Raw genomic sequence first — 24,793 nt, 5'->3', positions numbered from 1 at the left:
GACTTGGGGTTATAAAGGCAAATACGAGTGGGAATGGAGCTGGGCAAGGGTGACTTATCTTCTCATTGGAGTGGCAGAAGCTCCTCTCTGTGAACTTTCACTGAGATCGCCATGAGGTGAACAAGGACTTTTTCCTATGTGTAAACTCAGCTCTATTTCATCTGCCTGGCCTGCTCTTTTTGCATGGGCAGCTGAAAAGGAGAACCTTAGTCCTGAGTTGGGCTGTTAGCTCTACATGCAGCCCTGAAGGAAAAGCAAAATCACTCGTGTTAGAACTCAAACCCTTACCTAAATTAATCTGATCTCTGTCAAGTATCCTGAAGAAGGATAATTTAATGAACTAAGACCTTGATATACTGCCAGCACTGACAGATTATAAGAACACTTAGAGAATCTCACATCCCTGCCAGGGAAGTTTTGGTGCTTTTTACAGCATCTGCTGGTTATACAGGAGGGATGGAGCCAGGTCTAAGCAAAACTGGTTCTTTGCCCAGGGTAAAGGGCTCTGTTGGTCCAGCGTCCTCTTCTATGTGTGGTATGGGACTGCTGTGTAGATGGTTATATGGACAGCCAGCAGTCAGCAGAGGAAAACATCAGCCTGCGTATCTCAGAGCAGCTGACTTGGGGCTACATGTTCTGTGATGGCAAAAAACCCAAGATGACAGGACTTGGGACTTCTCTTCAGATAAGGCCTGGAGACCTGGGAACATAGAGGGAGAGGGTCCTGTAGCAAAGCCAACAGGGATGGAGCAGACTGGGGACATGAAGAAAAGGAGTTGCATGTGGGAAAGAAGGGATTGGAGAGATGGGAAGTGGGTGAGTATTGCAGTGGATATTTTCCCCTGCACCCCTATGCGGTCCCAGTAGCAGAACCCACCACAAAGCACTGAAATGTTGCAGTGAAGTAATCAATCATTTCTTGTGCTTGGGGACACGCTGCAGTCTCTCAGTCTGTGTCTGCTTGGGACGCCCTGCAGAGCATGGGACGTGTGATGTGACATTCCAGGTGGCACTGTCTAGCATAAACCTCACCCAGCACTCCCTGTGGCAAGCCTGCTCATCACGTAGCCAACATACACAGTGAACACTGGTACTGACCCATGGGCACACACACCACACCAGAGCTCCTCCTGTACCCCCTGCACCCTCTTCCAAGGGCAGTTGGATGAAGGCCACCTTCTTCTTTCCCAGCACACAGGATGCCTCCCTGTCTTCTACCTCAGGACCACAAAATCTCACATGATTGTGGGGAAATCACTCTTGTCCCTTTCCTGGGCCTCACCATTGGACGGGCATAAAGTGCTCTGCTTTTAGTCTTTTTCTTCCTAAAATGGGAGTTTTCCAGCTCTGATCCAAGCACTGGAATCCTCCCCAGAGCTCCTGTTTTGGGACTAATGATGCCCAGAAGGGGAAGAGCAAGCCAAGCCCTCACTTGTTTTCCTGTGTCATCCTTTGCTGGATATCAGGTCCCTGTGTTCCCTGGCTGCTTTCCCCTGTATTAGCTTCCTCATCTTCCTTCTTAGCAGCCCTCCCCTCTGTGGAGCTCCACTTGTTTTTTAACCCATTGGCTCCCTCTCCTTTCCTTCCTCTGTTACTACTTTCAGTCTCTGGTTCCTCTGCAACGTCTTCCTCATCTTCCCCTGTCCCAGAGCAGCTGTGGGGATCAGACCTGCCTTCTCCTCCCAAATCCGTGCCCAGGGCCACTCCTGCCCTTAGACCTGGGCAGCCAGCAGGTACAGCCTTGTCAGGGTGGCAGGCCCTTGTTTCTTCAGTGCTAATGCAGGTGACCTGTGCTGATAGCCCTAACATGGGCAATTGCACTTTCCTCAGCCGTTCTGCAAGTTAAGCCTACACCTGCTAACATTACTTATTAATGCTGATTAGGCTGACTAATGACACTCCTGCGCACGCATCTGAGGGACAGCAAAACCCAGAGGGACAAGGAAGGAAAAATTGCTTTTGCACATAGCTGTGCTGTTTCCTCTTTGCAGTTATCAAGATGGCTGTGGAGGGAGGGCAGAGCTTGCTCAAAGCCCAGGAGGAAGCTAGTCTGGCAGATAACCCTACATGTGGAGTCAGGGGCTCATTTTCTGGTGCAGAATTGGAGGTTTTCAGCTTTGCTGGGCCCATAGATGTTTGCAGTATGACTGAGGGCTGACTATTATGCTACCTCTGCCTTGCTACAGGTTTCTGGGCTGTAGTAGGAAATGCCTTGCAAAGACCGAAGTGCTTTGAAACACGGGCTGTGCTGGATGCAACACAGGTGAGACACACGGCAGGGAAAGAAAGAGGCTAAATTTTATTCCTGGATACCCATCCCCTGGCATGCCAAAAGACTACAGACATCTGTGTATTGTGACTCAGGTAGGCGAGTTCATGGTTAGCAGAACTCTCTTGTCACAGGAATGGCTGAGATCCCCAAAATACATGTGAGATTTTTCACAGTCTATTTTTTTTTTTTTTTTGCTAGCCTCTGGGCAGCTGGTAGAAGAGGATACTTCTAATTCACTTTATAGGATTTTAGATGCATGAGAGAACCACAGCACATCAAAAAGGAATGAATGCTGTAATTCCCCTGAAAGGTTGGGGCTTTTTGCAGAGCTCTTTATTGCTGTTAAGCTCTTTAGGGAATGCTGTACTCTGTCTACTGCAGACTTGGTGGTGTTACTATGATACGCGATGCCCATCCATCCCTATTACTGTTTCTCTGGGGAATGATCCGGATCCTCAAAGGCTGTTAAGTGCCTGATTTTGTTTGATATCATTGGGAATCTGGCTTCTAAATCTTTAAATGCTCTGCATAAAAGATTGTTCTGCAAAAGCTGACTTGTAGGTGCTTTACCTTAGCAGTCTCTGCATGTATTTAATGATGCATGGAGTTACTCACATTGTCCTTGGAGCCTTCCTCTTCGCGGCTGTTCTCATCAGAGAAAGGGCAGGTTGGGGTGGGAACAGGGCAGGTTGGGGTGGGAACAGGACTATTGCAATCCTTGTTGATAATCACTAAGAGGCAACCCAAGGAGATACCCTGAGCAGAGGGGTGGTACAGATCGAGGGGTAGGAGACTTTGCCCCAGTCTCCAGAAACACAGAGAACTGAGGGAGGCTTCAGCAGCAATGGGAACTGTCAGGTGGAAATTACCCAGCAAAACTGTGCCATTTGGGAGAGTATTTCTGATAACTGAGTTTTCAGTTCTGATTTTCAGCTTCATGCCCTGACCAAAAATGTGCGACTTTAAATAGGACAGAAATTTAGCAAGTGCTGGACCCCAAGGAAAAGCAAGATGTGTAAATAATATGGATTAAACAGAGAGCACAAAAAGACACTGAAAAATTAGGCTGGTTAGCGAGTGATTTAGCCTCTTTCTGATTTTTGGAGACTGTGTCCTTGATAATGGACTGGACCCTGCTTTGAAGCTGGTATAAAATGAAGTAGGACCATTGAAATGCTCTGGATAAGGCAATAGGCAGTACCAAATAAAAAGACTTATCCAGTCTCAGGTGGCTTTTATGGGAAGTGAATAATACACTGACAGTAAAGGGAATTCAGACTACTACAAGTTAAATTTACAGCAGAAAGACAGAGCTTCAGCTGAGACCCTGTTTAGGAACTTAAAAATTTAAGCAAATATTCTTAGAGATTTTTTACTGACCTCAAATGAGCAACTGCACTGAGAAAGATGTTAAGACATTTCTGTATATGGCAAAAATACTGTTGATAGCAAAAGAAAGTGAGGTGTGAAGCTGCAGCTTGTTGGAACAAAGAAACTAAAATAAGCTATGAATTGAGCCTGCACTTTTCCTCCAGTTTCTCTAAAGTAGTCTTGGCAAAAGACAGTACTGTTAACAGCTCTGTATAGGTGACACGCATTTTCATTACAGGCAGCATAGATGGCATGGAAAGGTCTGAGTGTGTTGTGGATTGGTGGGCATGAGTTTTGGGGGTTTGCAGGGAAATGCAGACCTGTGAGGCATAAAATATTTGCTCCAAATGAGGGGCTGGTGGAAAATGGTAACAAAAATGTGAAGTGGCCAGCATGGCTGAGAAGTAAGAGCCTAATCTGTGTGTGCTGATGCATCATTTAACAGAGCTGTCAAGAAGGTGGCATCAGCTGTCAGGTGCCTATGTCAGTGATTTAGAGATGAGTAAGGAAATAGATGAGGAAGAAGGTAAACACAGTACAGCTGGGCCCTGGGAAAGCTCACCATATTCACGGCCGTGTCTCAAGTGGGAAACAGCGACCAGGACAACAGTCTTCTATCCCACAAGATAGTGTCACAGTGTTGGTGGCCCTCATCATAACCTGTTGGAAGGAAAATCCTCTTCAAAGGAATAAAGCAAGAGGGCACTAAATCAGCTGTGTTTCTTGGGAAGGACTCAAAGAGGCCACACACCCAGCAATGGCAATTGCTGTGCTCCAGGATGATCACGAGTCTGAGTTAATGGGCCAACTGCAGCCAACAGCATCATGCTGATGTTCTGGGTGAGACTTGCAGGTCCCTGCACCAGCTGACTGAACACTGCCCGTTTGCAAACTGCAGATACATAATTTTATTTCAGACACAGGACTCAGCTGCTCAATCACAAGTGAATGCTAGGGGATAGCTGAGGGTAGGGCCATTGGGACAGTCCAGGAGCAGCAGGAGAACCACAGTCTTGTCCAGCAGGAGCTAGAGGTGCAGTGACACCCCATCATGCCTAACATGGCACAAGGCACCGGTCTGTTGGCAAATGAGTCCTTCCCTTGGGGGGCTCTGGTGCTGGATTAAGATGCACGCATTCAAGTGTCTCCATGTGCAGGTGGTGTCTGGGCTCCTGTTATACCCCTGGAGATCTTGGCAACATGGAGGCTGGGGTCACTCAGCTGGGAGCTCTCTGCTTCCGTGAGCTGAATCACTCTCCATGCGAGAGTGATTCTCTCCTGGAAGAGGAGCTGTCTCCTAGGGACAAGTGTACTCATCTCTGGGTAGATCCCTGTGTTGCAGTGATGTTGACTGTTCAATTTTTATTACCATTAGACTGGTCAGGGAAACAGGTTAGGGGAAACATGAATGTGTTGCAAGAGGCAGTTTGAAGTGGTGGTTTTGTCGTGTTCCTGTGAAATGGAGATGGCTGTCCCGTGGTCAGGCCCTGGGGAAGCACAGAGCTCTAGGATGCCCTAGCCTGGACCAACCATCAAGCCTGACATTCTGAGTGACAACACCGATGAGTGCAGGAAAAGCTGTTCACTAGACTTGATGAATTCACAGTAGCCTTCCAGCCAGAGGGGCAATAGGCATGGGAGTGAGGAGACATGGAGAAATAACAACAGTTATTGCTGTTCGTGCTGCAGGTTTTGCTATTTTCCTAAGATTTTTTTTCTTTTTTTTTTTGTATTCACATTGCTTAGTTGGTACAATGTAATCTAAAACATTTACCCACCATTGTGGACAGAATTTTGTGGCATCCTTAGCCCCCTATACCTTTTAAGCATGGCTCTTAAATCATCCTAGTGATTTTGTACTGGGTGAATTTCAGCCTAGGTGCCCAAGATGGATTCTTTTTCTGTCCTTGGAAACAGCAACATTTAAATGACTGAGTGGATGGGCTGATAGTGGGAATTAGGACAGCAAGCCCTGATTTTACAACATGCCAGGAAGAAAAATCAAACAAGTAGTATATCATCATAGCCTGGTTCTGCTTTTCATCTTGGCTGTTCTTCAGGGAGAGAGAGCAGAACAGCAGAGTTTGCTGGAAAGCATGTTCATTTTCACAGCTTTTTTTGTATGCTCATCTACAGTTCAGGAGATTTAGTGATCCAAATGAAGGTGGAACATATCCTTAATCTCTCCCCAAGCCCAGACAATGTGTATGAAAACATATAAACCGACATATATTTTTTTCTTATAGCTGAAATAGTGAAAGGATACTTTACTGCTTGACTTCATCTTCTCTTCCCTGAGAAAGTTCAGACTTTTTCAGAAACAAATGGGTAATTACTAGTGACAGGTGGGTTAGAATGCTTTCTTTCGCACTCCATTAGCATCTAAAATCTTTACAGTGGATAGCTCTGGAAACATCCCTCTTATCCTTTACTAAGTACATGCCCAAGGCCCAAAAGCTTTCATAGAAAACAGGGATTTCCTGCTTTCTAAGTCATCTAGGAGTGTTGTGTTACAATGTCAAACACGGAAAGAAAACCACAGTAAAGAATTCGTTGCTAGCAAAATGTCTGTATTAAAATACAAAGAAAACTTTCCTGTTGGGAACAGTAATTAGTAGACTCTCTTTTGTATTGGTACTAACAGCACTGCAAGTTCCATTTCCAAACAGACCACAATGTTCAGAGGAATAAATTCCACTACTGTCATTCTGAACCTCAACCTAAAACCCAAAGAGGTCAAAGACAATAATCCTGTGCATCCTAGCAATATTCCAGCATCATCACACTGGCTTACTGCAGTGTGTCCCATCATATGTGGGTTATATCTGGACACTGCTTGGTGATGGCAAGCTCACGGGGCTTCCTATTGTGTTTGAGAAGGCGATGATTGCATTGGAGCCCTTGGAGTTCTTGTTCATACCCAGGATGTCCACGCTGGTTTGCTGTGGCTCGGTTTTCCTGAAGATGTTTTTCATGGTTGACTGGAAGTTATTGGTGACAAAGCAGTAGACAATGGGGTCCATGCAGCTGTTGAGGCTACTCAGAGTCACTGTCACATGGTAGACGAGGAGGCTGACGTCATGGGGCATATCTGGGTTGATGGAGATTGCCACCTGTCGCACGTGAAAAGGAGTGAAGCAGATCATGAAGATGATGAGGACAGTGATAAGGAGTTGCACAGCTCTCATTCTCCTCTCCCGACTCTGGTGCATGAGGCTGGGCTTGGACAGAGCACACATAATCCTGGTGGTGAAGAAGATGATTATGATGAGGGGGAAGAAGTACTCGCAGACCATCAGGACCAGAATCTTGGAGAGGCAGCACGCAGCAAACTTTATTGCCATGGTCAGGATGGAGAAAGTCACCACAGTGGCAAAGATCCAAATGAAGACGCAGATCCCCTTGGCACAGGTGGGGTTCCTCCATTTACGTGAGGCCTCCACCTGTACGATTGCCAGATAGCGGTCAACGCAGATGCACGTCAAGAAGAGGATGCTGCAGTACATGTTGACAAAGTAGCCAAAGATATGAACCAAGGAACAATTCAGGCAGTCCCCTGCACTGTAGAACATTATGATCCGGACGGGCAAGGAAAAGCCCACCAAGAGGTCAGTAACAATCAAGTTGATGGTGTAAATAACAGAGGTGGTTTTTGTCTTGGTACGGAAACAGAAGACATACAGCGCCAAGCTGTTCAGCACAACACCCACCAGGAAAATGATGGCATTGACTACCATCAGGGCAATCCACAGGCTGTAAAATTCTGTGTACAGTTCATTGTCAGGGTGGATGAACTTGGAGAACAAGTAGATGCTGGAGTTGGGTTGCTGGGTGGAATTGATAGAGTCAAGGGGTGGCAGTTGGGTGGAGGAGGTTGGCATGGTCACTGACTTCCCAGTCATCTGGAAAAAAAAAGAAACAGAGATATATTGATGGGTAAGTCAGAGTCCCTTAAGGCTCAAAATGTTGTCACCTAAGAATGTTTTAACTGATGTATTTGTACATCCTCAGTAGTTATATATATTGCTGTATTCTCTGATCATCTCATCTGCCAATGTGGGATTACCGATAATTGCTAGGATAATACCTGGGTTTATAATTACTGTCTTCCAGCGGTTCCAGATGCATATTTTTGGAGAAGTCACACAATCCCCACTTCAAGTTTCTCTTCCTCTGCCCCGTGCAAAAGTGGCTTTTAGGCGTGAGCAAGAACAGAGATGTGAACTATGTGGGAAGAGCAAAGGAGAAGGGAAAGTCAGGGCATCTACACACGGTCATGTTGAAGCTGGCCACGTGGCAAGTGGCCCAGAGAAGTAGACAGGGTTGCTGAATCCAAGCAGGGTGCATTTATGCTCGTGGAGGGCACAGGGCATTTTCTGCTGTGACAAGGAGGGTCAGCCCGGTATGTGGTTCCTACCAAGTCTTGTTTCCTAAACATGGCACTTATTCTTTGGAGTCCTTCCTCCATTGGAGCAACTTCTTCCCAACTGGAGGCTTTTCCTGCCCTGTCGTGGGAGCAGGATAGTGCTGCCAGCCAGAAGACATTTGCCCAACCATTGCCACAACCGTGGCCCTAGCATCTCACTCCTAAAATATCACATCCCTTCCCTTGGCCAGGTGATTCCATTAGAGAGTTACATGCAGCACAATTTTCATGAAGGCTTTCTTGAAATCAAAGGATGGCTGAATTTTCCAGGAAAGCACAAGCTTTGTGTGGCATCCTCTAGAGAGCTGCACTCACAGCAACAGCAGCCGGGAGATTTCAAACCAAGGGCGTAAGCCACTAGTCCTGCCAGGGTTTGACAGTTTAATTTGCAAATCATTCCTGACTTATACACTATTTTAAACTTATTTGTATATTGAAAAGATAAAAAAAAAAAAAAAAGCCCAATATATACAGAGACTTGGCTGGTTTCAATAAAAATAAATGGTTGAAAAATGTCTGGAATATCTCAAAGCGGCTGAGCAGGACTTTGAGGTTAAAAAAAAATCAGCTTGAATCAGCAGAGAATGATGCTGAAAGACTTGAGTTATGAGGGTTTGAAATCCTGCTACCAAAGAGCCAAGTGTGGAAGGGCTAGGAGAAAGGAGCTGCAAACACATCTTCCAGTGCTCACAGGAACCACAGTGTGCCTGGGCTGTGTGTCTCAGTGAGGAGGACTTGAATTGCTAAGGGAATCTGGATATCCAGCTCCCCCAAGCATGCCCTGTCCTCTGGCACCTGGCTTTCTGCCTGCACTAACCCTTTTTGCTGCTTATGGGGATCAGGAGGATGGACTGAAGGTACTCCATTGCCTGTGAGATGCTCCAAGATGTTGGTGGCCATGTACAAAGCAGAGGAGGAAGCTACCTAGGTCAGAAATCTTCCAGTGAAAAGTGGATCCTCAGGAGAGTTCCTGCTGGCCAAAAGCAAATGTCTTGCAGGGACAGTCCTAACTGGGTCCAGAGAGCATCACAGCAGCTCTGAGCCTGCCTGACAAGTTATCAAAGCCTTTTCCTGCCCAGCCACCAAAAACTTGCTCGTTGGGCTAATGTACTACAAATCCCTGCTAGCTATAACTCTCAAGGTCTTGAACTCCTCCACACCTCCTGACAAAAGCAAAAGTCTTCCAGCTGTCTGGGATAAAGAGCTGGAGAACTGAGATTTATGAAAAGAGATTCCCAAGTCTCTGTGCATTTGCTGGACACAGAACTCCTGACGTGCCTCACCAGTGCTGAGCAGGGGGGAAGGATCACCTCCCTCAGCCTGCTGCCAATGCTCTTCCTAAGGCAACCCAGAGACAGTTGGCTTGCTTTCTCACAAAGGTGCATTGCTGGCTCATGTGCAATTTGGTGTCCACCAGGACCCCAAGTCCTCTGCAAAGACACTTTCCAGCTGGTTAGCCTCGGTCTGCACTGGTGCATTCCTCCCATCCCAGTAAAGCCTCTGGTGGACCCTCTCCTGTCTTTCAACATTCCCCTGAACAGCGTGGTCCCAAACAGGACACCTCACCAGTGATGAATGGATGAAGGTAATAACTGCCCTCCATCTGACCACAAACCTCCTAACGTAGCACAGTATGTACTTTGCCTCGTCTGCAGTGAGTGCACACTGCTTGCTGATCCTTTTTCAGCCTAAAATCCACCATAACACCCATGTCCATTTCAGCCTGCACTGCTGAATGGGGCTATAGGGTATGGCCAGGCAGGCTTCTGTGGAGGACTGAGTGATCGAAGTCTGGGTGCTTTCTTGCCCCTTCTCACGTTGGAGAGGGCTGGGAATGAAGTATATTTGGTAAATGGTCAACATTCAAGATCAAGAGTCCTCCTGGAGTGCTACAGCCTAGTCATGGTTATTCTGTATGGTACATTCAAGCCAGGTGAGTATGAAGCAGAACATTTGTTGAGCAAAAGCAGAGATTAGGACTGAGAATTTAGAAGACCAGGTGTGGAGTTCCCTCTGGAAATTCTTGGAGAAGAGTCTTTGCCCTCATGATGGAGCTTAGATCTGTTGTCCTGGAGCCTGGTGATTGCTCTAGTTTCTTCTTGCCTCTCATCTAGTCTATGGAAGGGGTATAAAAAAATAAAATCAACCTGGTTTTTAATAGCCTTGAACTTGAAAGGATATTTATAATCAAGTGGCAATTTGTTGTTTAGGTACCCACTAAAGCCCAAGTAGTTGAACTATCCATTGGAATGGCTGGTGCTCGACCATAAAGCCCTTCTGAGATCAAATCCAGTGCCAGATTATGCTGCAGGACTGAAATCCTGAAGCCTGGGGTCAGACCACCTGTAATGTCCCACAGAACTGCTGGGCAAAGAGGAGCAAGCTTAACATCTGTCCGCTTTTGCACTTAGGCCATCTCCAACAGCTAATGGACATTGGAACATCTTGTGTTTCAGGAATGACCAGTTACCTCACCCTGTACTGAACTCTGGTGGCAGCCAAAGTATCACACGTGTTCACATTATTTTGACTGGGTCTGATTGAGCCTGCAGACTCCTGGGGGAGAGTCTGGTGTCTTTACATTTTGTGCCAAGCACACTGTCAGTGAGTAACAGGAAAAACTGGACCCAAGACTGACTGCAGGTAGTGGGGTTGCAAAGTCTAGCACCTGAGAAAGATGCATTGGGACGATCCAGAACACTGGCCCATTTTCTAATGATTTTTTAATATTCTCACCGTCTGATCTTCTCTGTTTGTTTCACTCTTTAATTGCAAAAACAAACTAAACCGAGCAGATGCCTGGATCTGCTCCCAGATTTCTCTTTGCAGATGCTGTCAAGAGGAGCACTGCAGAAGCCACTGCACCAGTGCAAACCAAGGAATAGACTTTGTTGTCCCTTGAGTGCAATGTGAGCTCATATATCAGTGTTCATACAGAGAGCTGAGCAAGCGGAGAAGACAAAATCACCCATCCCATCCCTTAGGATGCACTAGAGTGTCTTGAGCTGCATATGCATTTTTCTTCTTACTGTAATTCTAAGGCACTGGCCGTTTGCTGTGATTTTACATCTTGTTAGTAGCTTGCCTCTGAGAGTTTCTTCTTCCGTCTCAGATCCTTTATTGCAAACACCTGATATTCATCTTACATTTTTCCTTTCCTGCCTCAGTGAAATCAGTAACTCAAAATGCATTCAAATGTTCCTCATCCTCACCGTGCTATTAAGGTATGTAGGGCACTTTACAGACTAATAGAAAAGGATCCACTATGAGTACTGTCCAGGTACAGAAACTAAAATCATCAGCATATACAGTGTGCTGGCTTCCACTGAACCCCATGTGCAGTGAAATAAACTCCAGATATTGTAAACTTCTTAAAAACACCAGGTAATGTCTTGTTTGCCAAATTGAATATGCAAAGGAGAAGCTGAATTAGAGTTTGTGACTTTTCCCAGTCTGTCGCTGCCCTGTCTGAACTCAAAATCCAAGCAACTACATGAAAGAAATCCCAACAGATTTAATTAATTCTGAAGATTTCCTCACTGACAAGCTGTGGAAAAGCTGCCTCTTGGGCTGCAGTGGGAAAAGTCTTCCTCTAATCAAATTGTTACTGATGGATGTTTGGGTGAATGGCCTTTTCCTTTCTTTGTGGGACTGCCCTCATCTCGTGGCTCACAAGCAGAAGGGACAGAGAACTGGACTAGCAAAGCAACAGCATTCCTCTGAGTGCTTTTAATGAGATGGAGCTGGACCAAACCCCTGGTTAACAGCTACTAAGTATTTTTCCATTGTGGGACTCCAAACGCTTGAGAAAGGTACGTTGCCCCATTTTGCCGCAGGCTGAACAAGGCACAGAAAGGCAACATGACCTTGTGTCTGAGGAAAAGCAAACATTTCCAAAGATTTCCAATTCTGCCTCCCCTGACTCCGAGGCCAAAAATTACCCCAATCGGATCTCTCTCTCTCTCTGCCATCAGAAATACTTACGCAGGTGTCCAAGTGAGTCAGTTCAGCTGCCATGGAGTGGTGGCATATAGCAGTCAGGGAGGGGCAAACCTTTATTTTGCTATGTTTCTCACTACTTATTACTTGCAGCTATGGCATGAGCTCATGCAGAGCTGCAAGAACCACAGCCACCTTTGCTTACAGAGTAAACAGCCTTTGTGCTAACCCCCTTCCTAAAATCTTCAAAGAGTTTGGAGCTCAGCCCTTCTTCATGTCTAATTCAGCTCTCAGCCCCCCAGATTTCGATGCAATCCCTGTTTCTTGGAGCTGGCAGCCTGCAAAGCCCAAGATGGGTAAACATGCATCCTTCTGAGCGCTGTCTGACTGCGCCAGTTGGCCTATGCAGTTATATTATACCTCTCAGGCTGGATTTTGTCTGTCTCTCTGTGAGACTGTGGGTAGCATTTCCTTAAAAGTACAGCAGGCATCTGGGTAGAAATGGGATAAGGGGAGGGACAGAGGCTGGAAGTTGACCTGGTTTCCCTCGTTTTGATAAAGGTCCCTGTTCAGCATTGGGAGAGGGTGACTTGCTCTGAAATACTTTCTCATTGTTGCATGACACAACCAATTCCATCGTTCCTGGGCCAAATAGGAAACAGATGGTCGCTGCGCTGAAACCAGGACCTGCAGCCTCTTCCCTCACTTGGTGCTTGGCCTCACACTTGTTCACTTAGCATGGGTAGCTCAGTGCTGCATCTGCCCCAGGAGGATATCCTTGACCATCCTGCAGTTTGTTCCACCCAAATTTTAGCTTGGGGTCAGCCTTAAACCTCACCCTCCACTTGCTGAAGTTAAGGTGATTCACTTCCTTGACCCAGGGGTCTTTTGGATCTGGCTCAGCAATTCAAGTAATGACATACAAAAGAAAAGGCAGGTCAGGCAACCGAGCTTTGTCCTAAGTGCTCTCCAAAAGGGTTATTTATTGGCGTGTGCAGATAGGATCTCTCCGTGCAGACCCAGAGACAGAAAGCAAGAGAACTATGCACTGGGATCAGAAAGATGAAAAGGACATCAACAAGCACAAGCGAGTATTTGTTATTATAAACAGCTTCAGCTTTTCTCGTCTCCCTGTCCTGAATCAGAACATCTGATATAGCAACCTGGCTCCTCTATCATGGCCCCGTCCCCCTCACCCTGTCCTGCCTGCTAGTGTTACTCTGCTGCCTGGGATGGCAGCAGCATGTGTTTAGTTTTGCAGTCTTTCTGTGTTTAAAGTTCCCTGAGTGATTTATCATCATATTTATAAATAAAGGGTTAAACTCACTCTCTTTCGGTTTAAATTGTGTGATTCTCCTTCTGGCAAGCTCTCACTCAACTCTGGCTCAAACTGGCCAAATATGGTGTTTTTGTGCATGTTGAGGACTTTGCCCTATACGTGGTAGAGCTTGTTTTGTGTGCCTCATGCTCAGCCTGGGGAGAGTGGGTTTGCTGGCAGTGGGAACTAAGGGACAGAGGGAGAGAAAGAGAATAAATCCAGCTGCTGAAAGGGAAAAGCTGGTGCCCATCTCGCCCTCAGGCTGTGAAAAGGGAGCTAATGTCCGGGGGGAGAAAGATCTCACCCTGAAGCAAAAATGGGGTTATTCCCAGAGTGGAGAAGTTCCCATATTTGGGAGCATCAGATCTCTGCTCTCACTTGATTCCTGGGCATTGATGTCTCCTAGAAGCCTCCAGGTCTGAGAGTAGACAGACAGGGTGTGTGAAACACCCAATTGCTGAGGAATTGCAGTTTGAAATAGTCAAACTCAGTCCAGCGTTGGATTATTCCTTCCCCTCCAATGCCCCCACCAATAAAAGGTGCTTTGGAGACGCAAAACACATAGTTTTGTGAGTGGCAGATTAAATGACACCTTCTTTCTTACAGTTTCACGTCTTGCAGTGTCTCACAGGGCTGGATGAATGCTTTGCCCTGGTTGAGATGCTTATTATAACTTTTTCCCATGTGGACACTTGGCTGCCTCAATGAGCACTCACGTTCCAGCTCTTCCCTTGGCTCCGACACTTGTTTGACTTTCTCCTCTCTGTGCTGCCTAATTTCCTGAAAATTGAGGTGACCTTTCCCTTCTGCCAAATTTTGGTTGAAATTAGCCAACAGATTGAAAAACATTAGGAGGACGGAGGAAAACACACAAATAGGCACTGAGAGTGATCCTTTTTTCCTTTAATATTAACATCTAAGGAGTTTGCTAGTGCTCTCCACCACACGTCCTTTCATTTAGGTCTTATTCCCTGCAAATTTGCAATTGCTTTGTCATTGAAACACTGCAAGCAGGGCTGGATGGCTTCTTTGCAAAGAGAGAGCATTGCCTGCCTCTCATTGTTTTCCTGAAGTGAAATAATTTCAGATTGACACCAAATTGAGTATTCCTCACCGGCAGAACCAGCCTGACTGGGAACAGATGATAGCTAATTGCCTGGTCTCTGCCCTCGTCAGCCATGGCAGTGCTTGCCCATGTGTAATGAAGAGTGTGATGGCCAGCAACTCCTACTTTGTCCAGTGATTTGAATGATCATGTGCTGAATTACAGCCTTTGTCTGGGTGTGAATTTACTTTGCACAACAGCAAGAGGGATTAACCCCCTCTACTGACTGTGGCATCTCTAAATGAGAATCAGATTTTCCATCTGGCCAGAGGAAAATCTTGGATTTCCAGTCCCAGGTGTAGCCAGGCCCTTCAAGTCATGTCAGGAATCACAGACTAAGGATGTGTGGAGGCTAATGCAGTGCTGGTTGTTGGGTTGGTACTGCTGATGTGCTGTTGAGCCATTTGCCTCCTGCCTGACATACCCAGTTAACCTCCACGTGGTCCTTCATCTCCAAGGCTGTGCTGTGGATGGGTGATGGGTATTGCTGTGAGCTGTGATCTGACCTCCACCCACCATCTGTGTTCGATGCTGTGCATGCACAAGGGTGGAGCCCATGTCAAAATCCTCTGAGAATGAGGGACCCAGATGCCTGGTTCAGTTTGGCACAAGCAATAGCCTGTGGTTGCCCGAACAATGATTTAGTCCAACAGGTCTAGGCCATGAGGGATCACTGCCAATTAGAAGAGGGAGAGCACAACTCTCCAAACTACATTCCTCTTCTTCTCAGAGCAACATGACCCAGATGGGAGGGAGGCCACTCAGCTTGGCCCAGATCCCCACTCTCTGCATATAGGCTTGAACCTGCTGCATAAAACCAGGTGACAGATCACCAGTCCTGGACACCCCAGGGACAATCTATTTAAAAACTTGGGAAGATCTGCATGGTCGTCTCCCAGCCCTGTCCTGAGCATGCGTGGAAAATATGGAATGAGGCTCCCAAAGATACACAGAGCAGGAAATTCATCTACTAGCAGATTTCTTACGATCTTATACTTCCTCTGTGCCCATTTGCAGTAGTATTGCCTCAGCCTTTGAAAGAAGGAGCTCAGATGTACGTGTACAAGAAACCAAAGAAGTGGGATTGTATATACTTTGCCTCTCCAGACCTGCAAATGTGCGCCCAGCAGCGGTGGGCACCCAGAGGTCCTTCAGCACATTTCTAACGAAGCTTGCTAGTACTGGTCCCCTTAAAGTGTTAATAAAGGGTTATGACTCCACTTGCTTGTTTATACCACACTGTGTAGAAAAAATCCCTCCTGAAAGGTTTAGACATCTACACTGCCTTATTAATACTGCTGCATTTTTCATGTACCTCTTTTCTGCGTCACCAGATCTTGGCCTTGGAGTGACAGAAATATTGTCTTGGTGAATGCTCTATAAATCATGCTGTTAGCATTTAAAAGACCAATATCTCATAGCCTGTCAGGGCTGGTACCAAGTACAATCTGTCACGAGGGAGCATGGAGTGACATCTCTGCAGTAGATGCGGTGTATTTCTAGCTCTGATATTTTAAGAGAAATCAGAGCATGACCTCCTGTCTGTATCCCTCTCTGTCCTTCGTGGACCATATAATGTGAGGGGAAAGCATGTATTTTGGGGGCAAATTTTTTCCAAGAGGGTTTACATTTTTTAAAAAACTAGATCTGGAAAGAAATAAATGGATTTTGACTTTTCTAGGTCCAGCCAGTAGAGATGGATTTGTGCCTGTCTTCTTGGGAGGTTGTAACAGTGCAAGAGAAATGCATTTGATTTTATTGGGATTACAGTAATCCATCTAGCATTTCAAGGGCGCCTAGGACAAAGTGCTAGAAATGTCAGTTTGGAATAACAGCTATCGTGGCTGTGTAACAAGGAGAACCCTGCAGTGAAAATTACCATATAGGCACATACAGGAACTTTGCAAAGTGCAAAAACATCATGGGAGATTAAACTGAGCAACATCTGGCTGGTGCATTGGTGCTTACTTTTGAAAAGGAAATTTTTAATTGCAAATTTAGGAATCTTTGAGCACTTTTCTCTCTTTCTGCCTTCAGATGCCTGCTTGCTCTGTCCCTTGGCAAGAAAACTGAGAAGGACAATGAGGGAAGAGTAGCAAAAGAGATTTGCTGCTGGGGAGTGTCTGAAGTCCTGCATAGCTCAGGGATGCTGACCAGAAAATGCTCACAGCCAAAGGAGCACAGGGAATGGAGGTGACACAAATGCAGGTAGGGATGAAGGGGTGATGGAGCGGGGACAGGGGCCAGGTGCACCATGAGCAGAAGATCAGCCCACCGTGGATGCAGCTCTGCAGCCCAGCACTCACTTCAAGTTGTGCTGCTCTCTTGGCTGCAGGGAGGAACTGAGTCACGGAGCCATGTGTGGGCTTGGCCCAGGGAATGCAGGGAGGTGGGAGACCTGGTCAGGGAGCAGACTTTTTTTGAGGCATCCCAGGATGGACAAACAGATCTTAATCCTTTGGGAGACCAGTTTCTGTGGTTTCCTTTGCTAGGCACGTATGACACTGTGCTGTGCAGACAGATCCACCAGTGCCTTCAGGGTTTTTCAAGTTTTAGATTAACTAGGTTAACCTGGAAAACTTTGAGCTGTTGCTGTGAAAGCAGGCAGTATTTCTGAAGGAGTCTGGTTAAGGACCTTGGAAAAGGATCTGCTTCTCCTTAGACTGCCCCAGCAAGTGGGTTCAGAGAAAGAAAACATCTTTCCTACAGCTGAGCTTGCACCCTACTGCAGAGCCAAAGAGAGGTAAAACATCCCCAGTCACAGCTAACCGCATGCCAGGCAGTGCACCATCTCCTCTCCTGTCTTCCAAAACCTCCCTGAATGCATTTCCCCAAAATTTAATTATGCCTGGGAATACATAGATACAAACGACATCACCTCACTCTTCACAAGAGCTGACATAGTACTTTTTGATGAGGGAAAGCTTCGCACACTTTTCATCACCCCTCATTTCCTTAAGAAACAACCAAATATCAAGGCACTGCCCCAAAACCCAAAAGCAGAGAAGCTCACAGCAGGAGAAGCCCCTTGCAGCCCCTCACAGCTGCCGACACAGCCTGGCTTTCCAGGGCAGGCACCTCCTGATGAACTTCCACACCTGCTGCATGGGCAGAGCCAGGGGCTTCCCGAGCTGCTCATCCATGTGTTCAGCAGAGGACCCTCTCCACTGCTATCCCTGTCAGGGCTCCCTGCTACAATAGCCATGCTTTCCACTCTGGACTTGGGGTCCAGCCTCCAGCAATTCCATCCTGGTCCCCGTTGTCACCTCTCCGATTCCATGCCCCCCCTTTCTCTCTGACCAATATCCCAAAGCATTCACTGCAATGGTCCTTGCAGTGTATTCCTCCATGATGGACTGACTTACCTCTGGTCCGATCTCCTTTCTATGTTAGAAGAGCTGCCGGTAAGAAAATTTCCTTGTCAACCTGAATGCTATCACCCCAGGAAAGAGACATCTGTTCCTACAAGCAGAACAACTGGAGTGACTACAGAATATGAAGAAATGCCTAATCTCTCTCTCGTGCGCTCTCTCTCCCCCCCTCTCTTCTAAATATAGCCTTGCAACTAATGGGAAAAAATACACACTACCAAAAAAAAAATTTCCACTTGTCTTTAGCGTTGAGAATTTCTCCCCAAACATCTGGCTCCTTGCCCTAAATCTCTCTGAAATTTATGAAGTGCTGGAAACGCTAAAGAGGGCTCCAGTCTTCCTCACGGTGCTAATGCCTGAACATCTCTAGTAAACTAAAACTGGTGTTGCTGCTCCCTTCTTGTCCCCTCCCCAGGTCAATTTTCCTGTGTCTCTGTGGGAACTGAATCTCCTTGCTGAGAACTTGCCATCTCAAGGCCACAGCAATGCCACTAAGCCACTACCATGTGACACAAGAGGAAAATACCTCTCTTTTCATCTTCCTGATATAAACTGGGATTAGGCAGAAGCATGGCAGTTGCAGGAAGGTGCTGGACCAAATGCCACAAAGCCTGTGACATGCTTTGAACCAACCCAGCTGTCCACACCCTGAGAAAAAACCTGGCACCGGGAGACAAAGGGTGATCCTGCACACTTTTGGTGACACTCTGGCTGCAGTCATTTGGGAGAGTGATCTACCCAAGGACTGGGCTGAAGTGACAGTGTAGATGAGTCGAGGGTGGAGAGTCTGAGGTTCCATCAAAGAGCCCCCCAACATGTTCCTCCATCCTCACACAGCCCTTTCCTACTGGGGTAGCAGCATTGTGGGTGTCAGGTCCCTCTCAGAGCAGGGATTTTAGTATCCCTTCACCCTTGGCTGCATGAGAAGAGGTTGAGATTGGATGAAGCATAATGAACTATCCAATTTTTGAGGTGGGTTCAAATCAACATGGCCAGATCAGCTTTCAAGATGTCTCTGCTGACCTGTGCTATTAAGGACTTAAATCTCCCAACACCCACAAAGCTCCACCTCATGACGGGCTACTTCCACCTCTAAATTTGGTACCAAAAAAGTCCTCTTTTGTGGGGCTTGTGCAAATGTTCTCTCCAGGAGGGTTTACAGTGGATTTAGAGGTCTCTTTTGGGAAAAAAAAGGCAGAAAAAATTAAATGAGAAGTTGCAGGGGAGCAAGAGAGGATGGATGCTGGATTTTAGTATCAGGTCTGGACTGCTCTATTCCCTCACCCTTTAGATAAAGACAACACTGGTGCCAATCCAATTAACATGCAGGATACGGCCCGTCACAACACGACAGGATCAACTGAGAGGCACTGAATTCCAGGTCAAGAGGCCAAATCCATAAATAGAGGAGAGGTAAACTCCACACATGCATGTCTTACTGGAGCACAAACAGTAGCTATGGTTATTAGAGAAGGTTGACCTCATTTTCTGGAATTAGTTTTTCACCCTTGGATCTTTCCCAGGAATACTGAGCTGATTTTTTTTTTGTCTGGTTATTTTATTGATTTTCTATTTTGAGTTTTCTCACATTGAGGGGCAGATTCTTCCCCCAGTTTCAGGAACATCCTCCTTGTCTTTCTGTGCACCCTGATCCAGGCATCCAGCCTTTCACAACTGACTTCCAGCTCAGGCACGTGCCTGAGCTCTCATCTGCTTTTCAGTTCCTTATGACTTGGAAAGCAAGTGTGACTGGAGGGTCTCCATGAGCCCAATCTGGGTAATAAGCTTGCCTTCACATCATTCCATCTTGGGACCTGGACAGGGGGAAGAATAAAAGAGAAGAAACCAACCCATGGCCCAGCACTGGGCAGGGTGGATGAGCTTGGACACTATCATTCTTATTGCTTGTCGTGGCAAATGCTGAAGTTTCCCACAGCCTGTCAACAAAACTTTTGTACTGAGGCAATAGATCTCTGGAGTTACAAATGCAAGACTGCAAGAAAGAGGAGTCTTTTCTCCAGGATGGGATATTGGTACACTGTTCACCTGCTCTGGGACTGCCTGGCCCTTTCTGTCTGAGGACTGGTGTGGTTTTGTGCTTCTGTGTGATGCATGTGAGCTTTGTTCCCATCCTTGTGTACAGGATAATGCCCTGCACTCCCCCACTAGCCCAGCCTCTCCCTCCTTGCTGGATTTAGAGCTAGACTCGGAGTGGCAACAGCTGCAAAGTTTCAAGTTGTGCCTGAGATAGTGCAGAGCATGCCATATTGGGAAGCAGATGCTGCTGTTAAGGTGGAGAAGGCACATCTGGGCTCAGGGCCATGCTTTGTCCCAGATGCGGTTCCCACACTTGACTTCAGGAGGAGTTGCAGCCGTAGCTGATGAATGAAAAGCTTCTATCATCTCTTGATTTTCAGTCATTTATCACCCTCCCAGAGGGAGGGGCAAAGGAAGAAAAAATAGTTAAGCTTTAGTAAGTGGAAAATTTTCAAGTCTGTTCACTGAATATGCAACACTATTAAATATTGCAGTGAATGTCTTGAGATTGTAGGTGCAAGAAGCTAGCATGTGGGGGAAGGAATAATAGTTATAGCAGGGAAGGGTGCTACTGGCCCATAATAATTCCTAGCAAGGCCTTAATGACACCATGTAAAATAGGGATGGAACAGGGCTTTGTTTAATATTCTCCTGTGGCACAGAGCAGCAAGGCAGGAGGCCAGACCGCTCTGAGGCAGGTTGTCAGAAGTCTGATACCACACACCACCCTGGGGAGATGTCTTCTCAGTTTTTGTCAGGAGAAGGGTATACTTTTCCAGCCCTATTCAAAAATCACAGAATAGCAGAAACGGAATAATTTGGGTTAGAAGGGACCTTTAAAGGTCATCTAGTCCAAACCCCACTGCAATGACCAGGGACATCTTCAGTGAGGTCAGGTTTCTCAAGCCCCATCCAACCTGACCTTGAATGCTTCCAGGGATGGGGCATCGACCACCTCTCTGGGCAACCTGTGCCAGTGTTTCACCATCCTCATTGTTAAAAATTTCTTCCTTACGTCTAGTCTGAATTTACCCTCCTTTAGTTTAAAACCATTACCCCTTGTCCTATTGCAAAAGGCCCTACTAAAAAGTCTCTCCTCATCTTTCCTATAAACCTCCTTTAAGTACTGGAAGTCTGCAATAAGGTCTCCCTGGAGCCTTCTCTTCTCCAGGTTGAAAAATCCCAACTCTCTCAGCCTGTCCTCACAGGAGAAATGTTCCAGCTATTGGATCTTTTTTGTGGCCCTAAAAAGGGGAATTGAGTGTCCTTTCATTCCCTGCTGCAGGGGAGGAGATTGAGATTGGGCACAGCATAACAAACTGTTGCACTGCTGAGATGGGCTCAAGGCACATGGCTGGATCAGCTTTCAAGGGGACCAGATCTGTAAGGATCTAAATCAGAATCTGGTGTCTGAACATGCCTGCTTTTTTTTTTTTTTTTAGGAAATTGAATTTAGGGTCTGTTACACTGAACAGCTGCTCACAAATGAATTGTTTTCTTCAGTGGTGAAGGAGAGCTTTTACCCAAGAAGGTTTTGGACTCAGACCTGACAGAATCAGAGCTCAGAAAATTGAGAGGCCTTTACCACGACTGTGTGGAGGACATTGAAGAGTGGGATCTTCACTACACGGAGGACACTGAAGGATGGGATGTTCACTGAGCTGTCTGGAAACATCTTTTTATCAGCAGCTTTAGAGAATGTGAACTCACATGCCCATAGAAAACCTCCATGGAAGGTTCTCCCATTTTCCCTCCCACACACATGTTCCTGAGACATTTTTCCACTGTCTTGCTCCTGCACGAAGAAGCAGGAGAAGCAGAAGGAGAAATAGGAGCAAGTAATGTCCACAGTCACAACAAACACAAAAAACCATGAGACTGTCCTCAGAAGTCTGCTTGCCAGGGAGGTTACCCAGCTGAGGTAGCTGCACGGTTGATGGAGAGGCAAGAGTAGCTGGGCTCTGGTCCCTGCCACGTGAATAAAACCTTTGCCATACCAGATAATATTAGTGGCGTGGAGGAGAGTCTACATCCATTTTACCTTCCCCAACCACTTTTCCTTCTAGAGAAATCTGCCCCAAAAGTTTCTCAGGCCTTAATAAGTGCTGGAAAACTCTCATGTACGTCCCTATGATACACAGTGCCCATAGCCCTAAATTCTTGATCTTCTACAGTCTCCAGGGCTATCGTGAGGTGCTGTTAATCAGATGCAGAATCAGTCCAGAGAATTGGGTTGGATCTCACAGATAGATGGAGGCTGGAGAGGTTGCTGTGCTGGACTCCCTTCCAGGAGTCACCTTTTACAGAGGATAACTGCTAGGAAAGCACCTCATTTAGTTTAGTGGGAAATCTGTGGACACTGAGACTCTCCCCATATGTGTAAGAATTTCCCTCCTTGCAAAGGGGCTCGTGCTTCAATCCCATCACACTTCTGTATTGTTAATGTGTGGGATGTACATTGCCTGCCTCTGGAAGAAGAGCCTTGGACAGCAGTGTGGGAGCGTTGTCAAAGGATGAGGAACAAAACACTGGCTTCTGTCCCAGCCCTGCCACAGACTGTAACAGAGCAGAGCAGGGATCTGGCAGGTGCTGCCTGAGGGATGAAAGCACCTGCCCTAAATTTTACAACCTCCTGCTAACTGTGAGAAGAGGGGAGAGAAGCTGATATTTGATGGGAACAGCAAATTCTGATTTGGTGGAGCTGAGAAGGGCCAGGGAAATCCCCTGATTCCTTGTTCTACATCCAGCTTTGGTCCTGTGCATGCTGTGGATGGAAATCTCCTTGTCAGTGCTGTACAAGGGTAGGAGGCCTTGTGGACAGGCATGGGAAGGAGCTCAAGGGCTGGATTTGCCCCTGCAGAACTCCATTTACTCAAGCTGAGTCAAATTTGTCCCCTGCAGGGATGTCGGAACTCAGGTGGGTGCAGTGACCCCGTGGCAGAAAGGGTTGGGTGGCTACAAGAGGGTCTGCAGGGAAAAGGAAGTTCACAGGGTATCAGGGCTGGGGCGGTTGCTCCTTGGTAAAGTTTTTGTCCTTCACTCAGTCCTACTCCATCACCAGTGCAGGAAGGTGAAATCACACTGCCATTTAGCGACTCCCAAGCTGGTGCTTGGTGGAAGCAGTAGCATGGCATAATGAGTGGATCCTGAAAGCAGATCCAGTTTTTTTCTGGTACCTTTGGTAGACTCCATGGGAAGTCCATTTCAAAGAACCTTGAAAACTGGGGCTGACATCTGTATCCAAGACTTGGTAGGTGACTTTGGGCTTGTGGCACTTGCTCATTTGGAGCCAAGCAGAGGAATGTGTGGCTTCAGATGCTGGGCTATTGAGAGGTCATTCTCTGCTGTTCTCATCATGTGCCATTTTGGGACATCTGGGAGATCAGATACCCTTTTGGAATCTGAACCCTGAAACATTCATGATAGCTATGCCTCAGGTGGTAGCTGGAGGGGCTGTAAGAAAAGATTAGAGCCCTCTGTACTGAGCCCTTAGACAGAGTCTGTGTCCCTCTCATGCAATGCTGGGACAGGAACATGAAAGAGGCAAAGAAACATGAGCTGCTTTCTCCCTAGAGAAGAAGGGCTCGGACCACTGTCCCTGGTCATACCGCAAGGCTGATTGCCTGGCTCTCAGCATAGGCAATGGAGGCTGTGGCGAGCCTCTTCCCCCCACCTCTACAATTGCCTGAAAGGAGGTTGCAGAGAGGTGGGGATGAGTCTCTTGAACCAAGGAACAAGTGATAGGACAAGAGGGAATGGTCTCAAGTTGCATCAGGGAAGGTTTACACTGGCTCTGAGGAAGTATTTCTTTCCAGAAGGTGTTGTTGGGTGTTGGAATGGGCTGCCCAGGGCAGGGGGGGAGTCCCCGGGATCCCTGGAGGGGTTGAAGAGTCGGGCTGAGCCAGCGCTGAGGGATCTGGTGGAGTTGGGAACTGTCAGGGTGAGGGTCATGGTTGGATTGGATGATCTTCAAGGGCTTTTTCAACATACATGATTCTGTGATTCTATGATAAAAGACAGTCCAGCTGTCTCTGTAAAGGCATCTCAGCAGGGTCCAGAGGCAGCTGCAGCTACCTGACAGAAGCAGCTCAGCAGAGAGCAGTCGGCATCCACTGCCAACTGCTCGAGATCACAGGTGCTTCCCAGCACCCACAGGGCTGGTGTTCACTGTCCTTAGAGGCCTGCAAAGGGCAGAGGTCACCATTAGCGTATGGCCCTGCCTCTGGCCAGGCTCCCCATCTGCGTGTTTCTACAGGGAGAGGGATCAGAGAGTTGACATATGGGGGCCTCTGCTGATGGGATCCAGCCGTGATTTGTCTGTTTGATGAGGAACAGGGAAAGAGAAATGGTTCCCAAATGACGGTCATGGCTCCTGTTGGGTGAGTCAGGCACGGGGGAGAAAGCGTGTAGGAGCCAGTTTCCTGCCTTCCTGCCTGCCTGCTGCATTTTTGGGAACTGACGTTTCTGACCATTGTCTCCCCCTCCATTTTTCTCCCCAGGCCATGGCATTTTTGCTGATGGACCTGCTGAGCTGAAAGAAAAATGAAGACGTTTATAGCGCACAAAGAGCAATCTGCTCCTCTGGATGACCCTGAGGTCTCTCCTAGGTGACTAGTTTAGAATACATTTGTCCTGCCTCTCTCCAGTTCTTGCATGACAAGGGGTGTGAAGTTCGGTGTGACTTGTCCTGGTATAAATGTACCCTGGTGAGGTGAGTCAGGATGCCTCTCTCTGTTACAGTCTGCCCAGTTCACCAGAGTTCTCACAACAGTGAGGTTTCTGACAAGATTCCTCAGTTGAGACACCAACAAAATGAGCTACAGAGACTCTTTGGTCACCCAACAAGGCATGTCATGTCTCAACTGCCCCTTGTGATCCAACCCACCTTGGGTTCCCTTGCAGGGTCCTGCTCTGACCTTTCTGGTCCCCCAACCCAGCTCTGGCCAGCAGCCAC

The 24,793-nt window shown here is 47.1% G+C and overlaps 1 protein-coding gene across 1 annotated transcript; it reads right to left on the bottom strand.

Annotated features, from left to right (window-relative positions):
* Positions 1 to 6,400: 6,400 nt before the first annotated feature.
* Positions 6,401 to 17,862, bottom strand: GPR20 (G protein-coupled receptor 20). Its single transcript, XM_074897565.1, has 2 exons — positions 17,797 to 17,862; positions 6,401 to 7,545 (listed from the first exon to the last, which is right to left on the bottom strand). The coding sequence occupies exon 2, from the start codon at positions 7,543 to 7,545 to the stop codon at positions 6,463 to 6,465; it is 1,083 nt and encodes a 360-aa protein (XP_074753666.1). The 5' UTR covers positions 17,797 to 17,862; the 3' UTR covers positions 6,401 to 6,462.
* Positions 17,863 to 24,793: the final 6,931 nt, after the last annotated feature.

The sequence above is a fragment of the Athene noctua genome, chromosome 2 (assembly GCF_965140245.1).
Source record: "Athene noctua chromosome 2, bAthNoc1.hap1.1, whole genome shotgun sequence".
Taxonomy (NCBI): Eukaryota; Metazoa; Chordata; class Aves; order Strigiformes; family Strigidae; genus Athene; species Athene noctua.
This window is presented reverse-complemented; position numbering and strand designations above follow the sequence as displayed.

Coding starts and splice junctions, on each gene's coding strand:
- GPR20 (XM_074897565.1), bottom strand. CDS start 7,545: ATGACTGGGAAGTCAGTGACCATGCCAACCTCCTCCACCCAACTGCCA.